Source organism: Schistocerca nitens, chromosome 8 (genome assembly GCF_023898315.1).
Source record: "Schistocerca nitens isolate TAMUIC-IGC-003100 chromosome 8, iqSchNite1.1, whole genome shotgun sequence".
NCBI classification, from domain to species: Eukaryota; Metazoa; Arthropoda; class Insecta; order Orthoptera; family Acrididae; genus Schistocerca; species Schistocerca nitens.
This window is the reverse complement of record NC_064621.1, coordinates 528,818,325-528,832,656: the sequence shown is the minus strand read 5'-3', so window position 1 is coordinate 528,832,656 and position 14,332 is coordinate 528,818,325. Positions and strand designations below refer to the sequence as shown.

Here is a 14,332-nt window from a genome sequence, read left to right as displayed (position 1 = left end):
CGGCCGCTCTGTGGTCTTTGTGTGGACCCCCGGTCATGTCGATATCCCGGGCAATGAACATGGTGACCGCCTGGCGAAAGAGGCCACGAGTAAACCATCTCTGGATGTTGGCCTCCCGGAGACTGATTTGTGGGCAGTCCTTCGCCGAAAAGTTTTTGCACTTTGGGACGCTGAATGGCGCGATAGGATCACGCCCAATAAACTGCGTGCCATTAAGGAGACGACGACCGTGTGGCGGTCATCCATGCGAGCCAACCGCAGGGACTCAGTCGTCCTTTGTCGGCTCCGCGTTGGCCACTCCCGGCTGACACACAGTTATTTACTGCGCCGGGAGGACCCTCCTCTATGTCGCTGCGGGGCGGTTTTGACAGTGGCCCACATTTTGTTGGCCTGCCCCCTTTTAGCTGTGGTCAGGCAGACATTTGTGCTGCCTGATACGCTCCCTGCCCTTTTAACTGATGACCCTGCTATGCCTGGTTTAGTTTTACGTTTTATTCGGGCAGGGGGTTTTTATCGTTTAATCTGAGTGTTTGTTCTGTTCTTTTGTGTTGATTCTGGCCTTTGGCCTACGGTTTTCGACTGAGTTTTTAATGTGTCTCTTGGTGGTTGGCTTTTCCCTTTTTTTTCTCTATGGTCGGCCAACCGCCACACTCCGTGTGATTTTAATTTGTTATGTCTGTTCTTTGTCTGAGTTTTTCTTGTCCTGTGTTGTCTGTAGTCTCTCTTATCCGCCTTTTTCCTCTGTGTGTGTGTGTTTTTAAGTTTTGGATCAAGGGACCGATGACCATTGCAGTCTGGTCCCTTTAATCCCACAAACCAACCATCAGTACTTGCAGGGGCAACAGTCTGGATGATTGACTGATCTGGCCCTGTAACGCTAACCAAAATGGCCTTGCTGTTGTGGTACTGCGAACGGCTGAACGCAAGGGGAAACCACAGCCGTAATTTTTCCTGAGGGCATGCAGCTTTACTGTATGATTAAATGATGCCATCCTCTCTGATAAAATATTCTGGAGATAAAATAGTCCTCCATTTGGATCTCCGGGTGGGGACTACTCAAAAGGACGTCGTTATCAGGAGAAAGAAAACTGGCGTTCTGCGGATCGGAGCGTGGAATGTCAGATCCCTTAATCTGGCGGGTAGGTTAGAAAATTTAAAAATGGAAATGGATAGGTTAAAGGTAGATATAGTGGGAATTAGTGAAGTTCAGTGGCAGGAGGAACAAGACTTCTGGTCAGGTGAATACAGGGTTATAAATACAAAATCAAATAGGGGTAATGCAGGTGTAGGTTTAATAATGAATAAATAAATAGGTGTGCGGGTAAACTACTACAAACAGCACAGTGAACGCATTGTTGTGGCCAAGATAGACACGAAGCCCAGACCTACTACAGTAGTAAAAGTTTATATGCCAACTAGCTCTGCAGATGATGAAGAAATTGATGAAATGTATGATGAGATAAAAGAAATTATTCAGGCAGTGAAGGGAGACGAAAATTTAATGGTCATGGGTGACTGGAATTCAACAGTAGGAAAAGGAAGAGAGGGAAACGTAGTAGGTGAATATGGATTAGGGCTGAGAAATGAAAGAGGAAGCCACCTGGTAGAATTTTGCACAGAGCATAACTTAATCATAGCTAACACTTGGTTCAAGAATCATGAAAGAATGTTGTATACATGGAAGAACCCCGGAGATACTAAAAGGTTTCAGATAGATTATATAATGGTAAGACAGAGATTTAGGAACCAGGTTTTAAATTGTAACACATTTCCAGGGGCAGATGTGGACTCTGACCACAATCTATTGGTTATGAACTGTAGATTGAAACTGAAGAAACTGCAAAAAGGTGGGAATTTTAGGAGATGGGACCTGGATAAACTGATTAAACCAGAGATTGTACAGAGTTTCAGGGAGAGCATAAGGGAATTGGGGAAAGAAATACAGTAGAAGAAGAATGGGTAGCTTTGAGGGATGAAGTAGTGAAGGCAGCAGAGGATCAAGTAGGTAAAAAGACGAGGGCTAGTAGAAATCCTTGGGTAACAGAAGAGATACTGAATTTAATTGATGAAAGGAGAAAATACAAAAATGCTGTAAATGAAGCAGGCAAAAGGAAAACAAATGTCTCAAAAATGAGATCAACAGGAAGTGCAAAATGGCTAAGCAGGGATGGCTAGAGGACAAATGTAAGGATGTAGAGGCTTGTCTCACTAGGAGTAAGATAGATACTGCCTACAGGAAAATTAAAGAGACCTTTGGAGGAAAGAGAGCCACTTGTATGAATATCAAGAGCTCAGATGGAAACCCAGTTCTAAGCAAAGAAGGGAAAGCAGAAAGGTGGAGGGAGTATATAGAGGGTCTATACAAGGGCGATGTACTTGAGGACAATATTATGGAAATAGAAGAGGATGTAGATGAAGATGAAATGGGAGATACGATCCTGCGTGAAGAGTTTGAGAGAGCACTGAAAGACCTAAGTCGAAACAAGGTCTCGCGAGTAGATAACATTCCATTAGAACTACTGACAGCCTTGGGAAAGCCAGTCCCGACAAAACTCTACCATTTGGTGAGAAAGATGTATGAGACAGGTGAAATTCCCTTAGACTTCAAGAAGAATATAATAATTCCAATCCCAAAGAAAGCAGGTTTTGACAGATGTGAAAATTATCGAACTATCAGTTTAAAAAGTCACAACTGCAAAATACTAACGCGAATTCCTTACACACAAATGGAAAAACTGGTAGAAGCCGACCTCGGGGAAGATCTGTTTGGATTCCGTAGAAATGTTGGAACATGTGAGGCAATACTGACCCTACGACTTACCTTAAAAAATAGATTAAGGAAAGGCAAACCTACGTTTCTAGCATTTGTAGACTTAGAGAAAGCTTTTGACAATGTTGACTGGAATACTCTTTCAAATTCTGAAGGTGGCAGGGGTAAAACACAGGGAGCGAAAGGCTATTTACAATTTGTACAGAAACCAGATGGTTGTTAAGAGTCGAGGGACATGAAAGGGAAGCAGTTGTTGAGAAGGGAGTGAGACAGGGTTGTAGCCTCTCCCCGATGCTATTCAATCTGTATATTGAGCAAGCAGTAAAGGAAACAAAAGAAAAGTTTGGAGTAGGTATTAAAATCCATGAAGAAGAAATAAAAACTTTGAGGTTCGCCGATGACATTGTAATTCTGTCAGAGACAGCAAAGGACTTGGAAGAGCAGTTGAACGGAATGGACAGTGTCTTCAAAGGAGGATATAAGACGAACATCAACAAAAGCAAAACGAGGATAATGGAATGTAGTCGAGTTAACTCGGGTGATGCTGAGGGAATTAGATTAGGAAATAGTCACTTAAAGTAGTAAAGGAGTTTTGCTATTTGGGGAGCAAAATAACTGATGATTTTCGAAGTAGAGAGGATATAAAATGTAGACTGGCAATGGTAAAGAAAGCATTTCTGAAGAAAAGAAATTTGTTAACATAGAGTATTGATTTAAGCATCAGGAAGTCGTTTCTGAAAGTATTTTGTACGGAGTGTGGTCATGTATGGAAGTGAAACGTGGACGATAAATAGTTTAGACATTAAGAGAATAGAAGCTTTTGAAATGTGGTGCTACAGAAGAATGCTGAAGATTAGATGGGTGGATCACTTAACTAATGAGGAGGTATTGAATAGAATTGGTGAGAAGAGGAGTTTGTGGCACAACTTGACTAGAAGGGGGGGATCGGTTGGTGGGACATGTTCTGAGGCATCAAGGGATCACCAATTTAGCACTGGAGGGCAGCGTGGAGGGAAAAAATCGTAGAGGGAGACCAAGAGATGAATACACTAAGCAGATTCAGAAGGATGTAGGCTGCAGTAGGTACTGGGAGATGAAGCTTGCACAGGATAGAGTAGCATGGAGAGCTGCATCAAACCAGTCCCAAGACTGTAGACCACAACAACAAGAAGTATAAATTTAGTAGATCCTGATTTGAAGTTTAAAAATTCATTGCTTTTTTTTTTTGCCGTATGGAAAAGTCTTTCTTAATTGTCTATTTAATATTGGCTGGTAATGTGTTCATAAAATTATATTTGAGGGTGATTTAATGTCAAATCATACATGTCATGTCAACTCGTGGTCCAAATTTCTCTGGAAAAAATATGCGTTGCATCCCTATATCATAAGTGATAAGAAGTAAAGTATTTTCATCTCATCTTAATTTTTGTAAATGGTACAGCCCTTTGAAAAATGTAAACAGTAGAGAACAAAAGAAATACACCCAATAAACCAAAAGTACTGGGGACCTGGCAGATGTTCTGTGTTAAAGCCCCTTTTTCAGTGTGTTGAAATTTAGTTGACACCCGCACACTTATGGGCTTCCTTTAACTTACAGTTTAAGCCAGAAATATGAAATTTAATTTTTCCACTAGGTTTTTTTTCTTTCTTTCCTGTTTTGAAAGTCACAGAATGCTGTCTTTTTCTGTCATATTAACAGATACTACTGATGTAATTATAAACAGTATCTTCTCTGCTCTAGATCTCGGTATTATGTAAATATTTATTACTAAAAATGTAAAAAATTGCATGCATTTTATGACTTTTTACGAATTATTTACTCAAAAAACCCCATCCAAAATGTTTTGAGAAGTAAACGAAACGTTGTTTAGTTAATATATTAGTAGTCAGTGTGAACACAGTGGGCAATATTTTTCTTTGCAAAGTGTTAACAATTTTTGAACATTCTGCATGTTTCACATCACTGAATTTCTAGTGTAAAAATGAATGTTGGCAACACTGTTTCCAACACTCATCTGTTTGTTATAAACAAGTGTGAACTTGCACATAAACCATTCTGCATAGAGTTTTGTGTTTGGTTTGAACTTTTTGTTAGATACAATAATGTAGTCAAAGAGGTGGTGTTTAAGAAAAGTGGAAAACACTTCAGTTGTTGGAAATCCCTCAGAGCTTTTGCAGAAATATCTTGGTCCTCAAGTAACAGTATTAGCATCACATCCATTGTGCAGGAGTTGCTACACTCACTACAAGAAAAAAATGTAGTGACAACTCACCTGAATGTGAAACTGAGGAAGACAGTGCAGATGCTCATATTCCTGGGTGTGAAGTAGCCCCTACTATATCCCCACTTCAACGTCCAGGAAAAGTAAGAAGCACAAGAAGAAAACAGGATGCAGCCTAAAAAGAAAAATGAAAGAAATTGAAACAAGTTTTACGCAAGAAACATCTTCAAAACTTTGTGAAGTGTTCAATGTAAGTGCACATGGTGCAGACCCAGAATATTGTGATATGTGCACGAAATGTGATGTGTTGATTCAAAATCTAAATACTGCTATCCCAGCAGCCACATGTACTGAGAAGGTATAGTTACTGACACAGATACCAGGTAGCTACTCTAAGCAGCAGATACAGAAATATATACCCACTTTCTCACATTATTTGATTTCAACAGCTCGTAAAATAAAGAATGAGAAAGGTATTTGGGCATGCTCAGATTCTTACTGTGGGCATCTGTTGCGAGGTGATACGCTTACTGTTGATCTAGAATGTTACCTAAGTGATGACAGATTGCAACAGGCAAAGTCCTAACCAGGTTGATGTTATCTCTGTTAGTGAAAAAGTTAGAAAGGTAAAAAGATATATGAAAACATAATAAGAGAAGCATATCTCCTAATGAAAAAGGTGTCGCAAAATTCTACTCCTTACGATCAAAATTGGTAAAACGCCAGCCAGTGAAGGAAGTATGCACATGTATTTACAGCACTAATTGGAAACTGTTCTTTCGCCATTGTCACAGGAAAGTAGTACACAGGGATGGACCTGATGCTTTCATGTATACGTCAAGAGCCGCAAGATAAATGTTGTTTGCAGGAGTGTGCAATGTGTTCTGGTGCTGAAGTGCTGACTATTGAAGCATTAAATCTTCAGGATACTGATGCAACCTATGCATTGTGGGAGTTAGTTGGTGAAGAAGGCAGTAGAGCCAGAGAAGTTTGTTACAGAGGTTAGGCATTGGGTCATGAAAGGAATAGCTCACCATCATACCTGGAGGATTCAGACACAGGCCATAGCAGAAGTAAAATCAGCCACATCCCAGAATACTGACACTTAGTTCTTCATTTCGACTTTTGCTGAGAACTGGTCTGTTGCTTTGCAGGACGAAATTCGAAGTTACCACTGGCACATATCACATGTATCAGTATTTGCATGTGTTGCTCACTTCCTTTGAACATCACAAGCTATTGTCAGTAATGATCTCATTCATGATGGTACACATGCATGCTGGGGTAGGAGGTCTCTCTCAACATCTTGCAACAAGATTTTATCTCCAGCATGAAGTTGTTGATGCTAGAAGAGATGCTACGATTTGTACACACCGTATCAACATAAGAAACAAACATGAAACTCTTAATTCTAAACAAAAGTACATTAAGGAAATTCAGTTTGAAAGAGAAGGGTGGTCTGCTATGAAGCATGTGGTAGGAATTCAATTGCGTCACTACTGAGTTGCACCCTGGAATGGCACATACATTGCGGGAACGGTTCTGCATGAAATGCAGCCTGTTACTGTGTGTGAAATGCGGAGACCCCACAGTATACATTAGAAGACATTGTAGTGACCCACTTATTTTCTTGTATGTATGACACTGATGGGTAGGACAGATAAGTGTCTCTCATGAGCTGTAAGATATGTCTCCTTTGACACCTCATGGTCCTGCTCTAATGCTTTCTAATGGCTATCATCAAAAGATCAGTGTGCCGTTTCCTTTTCCCAAGTACTGCTCTTGTTGGATCATCCTTGTCCATGTGCAAATTCAGCTCAGCTATAAAATTTCAATGAGCAGCAGATGGAAAAAACAAATGAACTCATTTCAACAGTGCAGTGTTGATTGTTATATTCAAGGGAATTTTAATTCATGGAAAGTCATGAAGAAATAAAATCATGACAAACAACAATCATAATTTGCAAATCATTTCATAAAAAGAAAAATGGATATAAATACTCTATATATCTCATTTTTATTATAAAATGCTTTTGAACAAAATTATGAATTGTTTCCCCACTCGCTTATGTTTTATAGTAATTAATTTGATACAGAAATGCCAGTTTTGCATGACATTTACTTTAAATCAGTGATCAATTTAAACATTTAAATGTCCATAATTTTTTGACCATGAGAACTAGGCCTACCTAAAAAAAATTCTTACATTTTTTGCAGATGAGCATTGTCTACTCTGATTGTACATTCCCTAAGTTCAGTGACCATGTAACGTACCATGAAATTTTTAGCATATTTAGGATGGGGGTTTTGGAGAAAATAATTCCTAAACAACCAAAAAATTTCAGATTCTTTCATCTTTGTGTACAAATATTTTGACAGCGTAAGAATTTCGTGCATTAATTTCATAGCTGACGGTTAGCAGTCCTTCCACTTTATCTTTTCTCAAGACAGTTAACATCCTGTGACTATTCATATTTTCAAAACATCATTTTGAAATTCACAAAAAGTTAAGAATTTTTTAGTTTATTTTTCCGAAAAACATGAATAAATCTCAGGAGTGTGTGTATATATATATATATATATATATATATATATATATATATATATATATATATATAATAGAGGGAAACATTCCACGTAGGAAAAATATATCTAAAAACAAAGATGATGTGACTTACCAAATGAAAGTGCTGGCAGGTCGACAGACACACAAACGAACACAAACATACATACAAAATTCATGCTTTCGCAACAAACTGTTGCCTCATCAGGAAAGAGGGAAGGAGAGGGAAAGACGAAAGGATGTGGGTTTTAAGGGAGAGGGTAAGGAGTCATTCCAATCCCGGGAGCGGAAAGACTTACCTTAGGGGGAAAAAAGGACAGGTATACACTCGCACACACACACGTCCATCCACACATATACAGACACAAGCAGACATATTTAAAGTTTGGGCAGAGATGTCAGTCGAGGCGGAAGTCTTCCGCCTCGACTGACATCTCTGCCCAAACTTTAAATATGTCTGCTTGTGTCTGTATATGTGTGGATGGACATGTGTGTGTGTGTGCGAGTGTATACCTGTCCTTTTTTCCCCCTAAGGTAAGTCTTTCCGCTCCCGGGATTGGAATGACTCCTTACCCTCTCCCTTAAAACCCACATCCTTTCGTCTTTCCCTCTCCTTCCCTCTTTCCTGATGAGGCAACAGTTTGTTGCGAAAGCATGAATTTTGTATGTATGTTTGTGTTCGTTTGTGTGTCTGTCGACCTGCCAGCACTTTCATTTGGTAAGTCACATCATCTTTGTTTTTAGATATATGTGTGTGTGTGTGTGTGTGTGTGTGTGTGTGTGTGTTTTAATCATGTCTTATAGTATTGGGAACGAAGTATTTATTGAAAATAAATTCAGATCTATCACCTTTTTCTTTATTACAAGTTTACAATTTTCCCTTTTGTTAAGACATTTGACAAATATGCTTATGTAGAGAGGTCTGCTGTATTTTAACAAATCATCGTAACGTACCAAACAAAAGCATTGGTATGTTGATACACACACAAACACACACACACAAAATTCAACCATCGGTTGCTTCATCTTCCCTCTTTCCTGATGAAGCAACCGTTGGTTGCGAAAGCCTGAATTTTGTGTGTGTGTTTGTGTTTGTTTGTGTGTCTATCAACATACCAACGCTTTCGTTTGGTAAGTTACATCATCTTTGTTTTTAGATATATTTCTCCCACGTGGAATGTTTTCCTATGTATATATATAGGGGAAACAGTCCACGTGGGAAAAATATATCTAAAAACAAATATTCTGTAACTTATCAAACGAAAGCGCCGGTATGTTGATAGAAACAATAACAAACACACACACACACACACACACACACAAACTTCGAGCCCTCGCAACCCAAGGTCACCCCACCAGGAAAGAGGGAAGGAGAGGGAAAGACGATAGGATGTGGGCCTCAAGGGAGAGGGCAAGGAGCCACCCCAACCCCGGGAGCGGAAAGACCCACCCCAGGGGGAAAAGGGACATGCACACACTCGCTCTCGCGACACACGCGCAGAAGTACAGAGGCAAAGATGTTGAATGAATGACAAGTGATGTACGAGCGGCGGCAACTTGAAGTTAGCGGAGGTTGAGGCCTGATGGGTAATGGGAAGAGAGGATATATTGAACGGCAAGTTCCCATCTCCGGAGTTGTTCTGATAGGTTGGTGTCAGTCTGAACACTTTCGTTTGGTAAGTTACAGCATCTTTGTTTTTAGATATATCTTTCCCACGTGGTTAATTTGGAAATACTCATTTCTTCAGTTTATTTGGCAACTTTGAGTGCTTCATATGTGAAATCAAAAGAAGCATGCATTGAGTGTGGAGAGGATGATAAGTTTTAATGTTCAAAGTGGATAAGTGATTCCAGAAACATCTGGAGCACTACAGCCACACTTGAAAGACAACTGCATCTCTGCAACTCTTCATTATATTTTGTTCTGACAACACAAGTATAAAGCGAAAAGGGTACATATTTGTTTCAGTTCTTTGTCTATTATAATTTTATTTCTTTTACATTATAGGTTTAAAATAAGAAATATCCAAATGTACAGCAAATGAATGTTTGAATGTGTTATAAAATATTGAGATATGTTTATTAATCAAGAGGAACATTTTGTACAGTTTATACAAAATACTGTAGCTTTTTAATAACTCTTCAATGATTAAAGATGGCAGAATAGTTTATGCATTTGAAAGGAGATAGCGAACTGAACTGAACTGAGTGAGCATATAACATTGGATGCTGAAGAAAATATTTATGTAGCAGCAGATTGTATACACCCTTAGAAATGTGGGTATTGTTTCATATAGGAAAAACCTGTGAATTTTGTAGAATTCTAGAAATTTTTTCAATGTTTCAGTTCTCAGTTACAGTTATGTAATTTTGTTAGGTAAGAACTGAGACTCCAACAAAGAATTTTACTTCAGCTTGCTTGAGCACCCATAAGATCCAAATTCATCTAACCTTTAGCATGCATAATACTCCAGCAATAATACATAAGCAAGATAAAAACACCAAAATAAAACTTAAGTTGTAAGAATATACACCATTGACAACAATAAAACAACACTGTACCCACACAAACATTTGTTGACAGCAAAATGTGTCAAATGCTTCTGGCTTTGAAGAAGACTATGCAGTACTTCATAACAAACCTGCTTTCAGTGAGCATGAGGTGTCACAACTGCTCATATTTTTAACATGTCGTGTGAAAATATTGCGAATAGTGGTTTGAGAAGTGTTACTTTCAAAGTGCATTTCCTTTACACAAGATCCAAGTGTGAGACTGTGATGAAGCTCTCAGATCATGGAATGTTTGACCCTCATTTAAAACTTGGAGGACTAACCACCTGGAAAAAAATTTGGGCCCAGGCGACAAGCGGTTTATGCCATTAATTAAAATCTTACTGGCACATTTGTTTGATATATATCATAAAGGGTAACACTCGTGGGGGGGGGGGGGGGAAAAAAAAAAAAAAAAAAAAAACCCAACAAACTTCAAGGTTAGTTTTCATCTTTCTTTTCATTCTTTCATCACAAATTATGCAGTAACAAAGGCAAAAAGTATAGTTACCCATAAAAAAGGTGAGGTGAGTTCATGAGCAATTTCACACAGAGTTCACTTTGTGCTGTGGAAAAGTCAGTGGTTGATAGAATGTGTATTGAGCCAGGTAAATCATGAAATGTTCCATGCACAAGAGTGAAATTTATAATTGTGCACGTCAGAAATATTCAGGTCTTGTAGTTTAAGCTGTGTCCTGGAGATGCTGCCTACCCACACCTTCAGGGAAAAAGTAAAAAAAATTGATGTCCAATATTATATGTGAAAGCTTAACTTCTTGTAACTATACTGTGGGCACATTAACTGGAACCATTAACTGTCCCTATTTGCATGTTCACACAAGTTAAGTGATACTGCTGTTGATTGACATCATCATATATCATATGTTCTGAATATCTGCTGTCATTGGCTGGACAGAGCGCACAACATGAACTATGATTGGCTGAAAAAAAGCACATCACAATCTCAATTTCACGGCTTGAGAAGTGGCCATGCTACATTTGGATGAATTTGTATTTCTGTTTCTGTAGTACAAAAATATGTAACATAAATGTTGCTGTGTGTCAAAGATCTTTCCAAAACACTTCTTTTTTCCTGGGTTTCATTTTCTAAACTGCTGGGAATCTACACTAGTGTATAAAACCTTTACCATTCAAAAGATTGAGTTTTACAGCTCTGAGGGAAATTATACTGTCACTTAACACAGAAAAAAATTTACTTTGACATGGGAAAAAGTGTATTTTTGCCCAGGGAACAGTGTAGTTTTAAACGGGTAATCCGGGGAAAATCCAGGATTTTTTTTTCCTTGTCTGCAAATATGCTCTGAAAGTAAAAACTTTGATCTGTAATATTTTTTGGGAAAATGAAGTTATTGGCTTTGTTTCACTTGCTGTCAGTCCACCGTTTTCCTCTTTAGTGCATGAAAACATCAGCACCTTCATGTTACTCTCTTTTTGACTGAATGGCTGCTGAGAAATATTGTTTTATGTTTCTAAATTTTGACATTTTTTGTTCAACATGTGCTTTAGTCTCAACTTTCCTTTGTCTGCAATACGGAAACTTAATTACCATCATGCTTGTTATTTTGTCAAAAGTTTAGTCTTTATACACTTTATTACTTCTGAGCAAAACTTGCAGAAGAAGCTACTTAAGTGTTACAGGCCTGGAATGCACTTCAGATATAATACACATGTTTAAACAATAATAAAGTTATAGAACACTAATAAATTAGATAACTGATAATTCTGTTAAGAGTATGCACTTTAAGTGTACATTACACAATTTTATTTATTTATTTTTTTTACATCTTTGGAAATGCCATTTTCGACTTTCTTGATGAAAATGGGTCTCGGCCCAAAACTAGTCACTGAATGAAAAATAAAATATTTGCAACTTCGACTGGTTTTGTGTTCCATTGATTAACAGAATTTGCTGTCCCATGTTACTCCAGAATGCCGGAAGCATGTAATTAATAAAGTAGTTGAAAGTGAGGTAGAAGGTGTAAATTCTGCTTACTATAGTGGCCCTATTACATTTGTGTCCTAAATTTTGTTGCAAAACTACTCAATTATTTAACCTCTGTCATTGATTCGTTACTGGGAAAAATAAAAATTTCAATGATTTTTAAGTACATATTGAAGCACAGTGTGTATCAAAAAGTATCATCCGTTTTGGCACATCTATATTTTTGAAACTAATAAACATATACAAAGATTTTTTTATGAACGTGAACTGGAGGCGCACAAATCGTCTTTCCTAAACACCCACAAGAAATAAACACATAAAGTCAAGTCTGATGACCTTGGATGTCAGTAATGTAAGACTGAATCATTTGGTCCAGCGCGACTGATCCATCATTCAGTAATCCTTTGATTTAAAAATTGCTGCACTGCCAGATGCCAGTGTGGCAATGCCCCATCCTGTTGGTCAATGAAGTTGTTTGAATCAGTCTCCACCTGTGGAAAAAGAAAGTTCTGAAACATATTGAGATAATGTGCTACCTATAACAGTGTTCTCACCAAAGAAAAATGGACCATACACCTTTTCCCACGAAACTGCACAAAATCCATTGAATTTTGATGAGTACCTCTCATGTTGTAAAACTTAGTGTGGTTGTTCCATACCCCATATTCTCACATTGACAGTTTACCTTTCCATTTAAATGGAATGTTGCCTGGTTACTAAATACTAAGCGTGAAAGAAAACTGTCATCCTCCATCTTGTGAAGAACGAAACTGCAGAACTCAACATGTTGTTGTTTGTCACCTTAGCAAAGAGCTTCCAGTAGCTGAATTTTGTATGGTTTCACGTGTAAACGTTGATGCACCACATGCCTGATAGACATTGGGGGCATGTTGAACTGTCCAGCTGCATGGCGTATGGATTTCTGCAGACTCCTTGTGAAACTATTGTAGATGCCCTCAACGTCTGTGTCAAACACTCGAGGATGGCCAAGTGATTTGCCTTTACACAAACAACCTGTTTCTTGGAGTGGTTCATGCCATGATCTGATGCTCTGTGCTGGAGGGCAACCTACACCATACGTAGTATGAAACTCACGCTAAATAGTTATTACTGACCCGCACTGCCTTTCTGTTGTCCTGACACCATTTTTATTAGAACCGAAGTGAGTGCACGCTGCTGCTTCCTAGCAGGAACCGTTTAAAACTCAAGAGTTTGCTCTATCCACAGTATGTTATTCACTCTCATATCTCGAATAACATAATAGTGATGATTTTTTAAAAATTGGATGATTCTTTTTGGTATACTCTGGGCCCCTTTAATTGGTTGGGTAATTAATTTTAATTATCAATAGAAGACAAGGGCATACCGTCTACAATACGACCACTTCTAGTAAAGCTCTTTGGTGTTCAGACCTATTTTAGGGTTAAGAACAACTTTAGTTTTACAGTTTTGTGATATTAAATTGCTGTCAGTATATATGTATTTAATTTCTTTGCAGGACATTTGCCATTGGCTATGGGAAGCCACCAAATGAAGATTTCTCACTATTGGTTATTCTTGTTATCAGTATCGGCCTTGGACTTCCTGCTCTTTTGGTTGTAATCAGTGGTATTGTGATGTCCATTCGCAAGATCTCACAAAACAAGGATGATCTTTTACTGTCTAGTTGACCCTGGGCTACTTGTAAATGCAAATGCAGTCCTGTTTGATGTCAAGTGCCTGTGTATGAAATATAGACTATTTTTCTTGTACTCTAAATATTTTGCAATCATCACTTGCGTGTGTGTGCGTGCGTGCGTGCGTGCGTGTGTGTGTGCGTGCGTACAAAATATATTCTTCTGTGATAATATTGCTGTGAAGTAAGCTCTCTTGCTTAAGGAAATACTTTTTCAGAAGCTGAATGATAAAACCATACTAATATCCATCATAGGTGGTAGATTCTTTATACAAGATTAAAGGTAGTGTACCATGTGTTACATTACATTTTTAAGACTTGCATTTTATTTAAATACACATTCATTTTGCCATGCAGGGATTGAGGAATCGCGTGCACTGCTTAGCTGGCACATGTCCATTGCTGCTGATGTCTGTAGTGCATAGCTTTGTGTTTGCAGTAGGGGGTGGCTTGGCATTCCAGTACACCATTGGATAGCTGATACTTGAAGATATTCAGACCTGAGTTTTTGCAACCACGAAGTAGCTGTTCCTCCACATACCAAAAGCTGAGTCCCATACTTCTTTTCATGCTGATTCACCTATGCAGG

At 38.5% G+C, this 14,332-nt stretch overlaps 1 protein-coding gene across 3 annotated transcripts in view; it reads left to right on the top strand.

Annotated features, from left to right (window-relative positions):
- Positions 1-13,826, top strand: part of LOC126198671 (glycosylated lysosomal membrane protein-like) — a 65,359-nt gene extending 51,533 nt beyond the window's left edge. For all 3 annotated transcript variants that reach the window (XM_049935162.1, XM_049935161.1, XM_049935160.1), the window contains exon 7: positions 13,567-13,826. In XM_049935162.1, the coding sequence (XP_049791119.1) occupies positions 13,567-13,738 (172 nt within the window). In that variant the 3' untranslated portion in view covers positions 13,739-13,826. The remainder of the gene's footprint in view (positions 1-13,566) is intronic.
- The last annotated feature ends 506 nt before the right edge of the window (positions 13,827-14,332 follow it).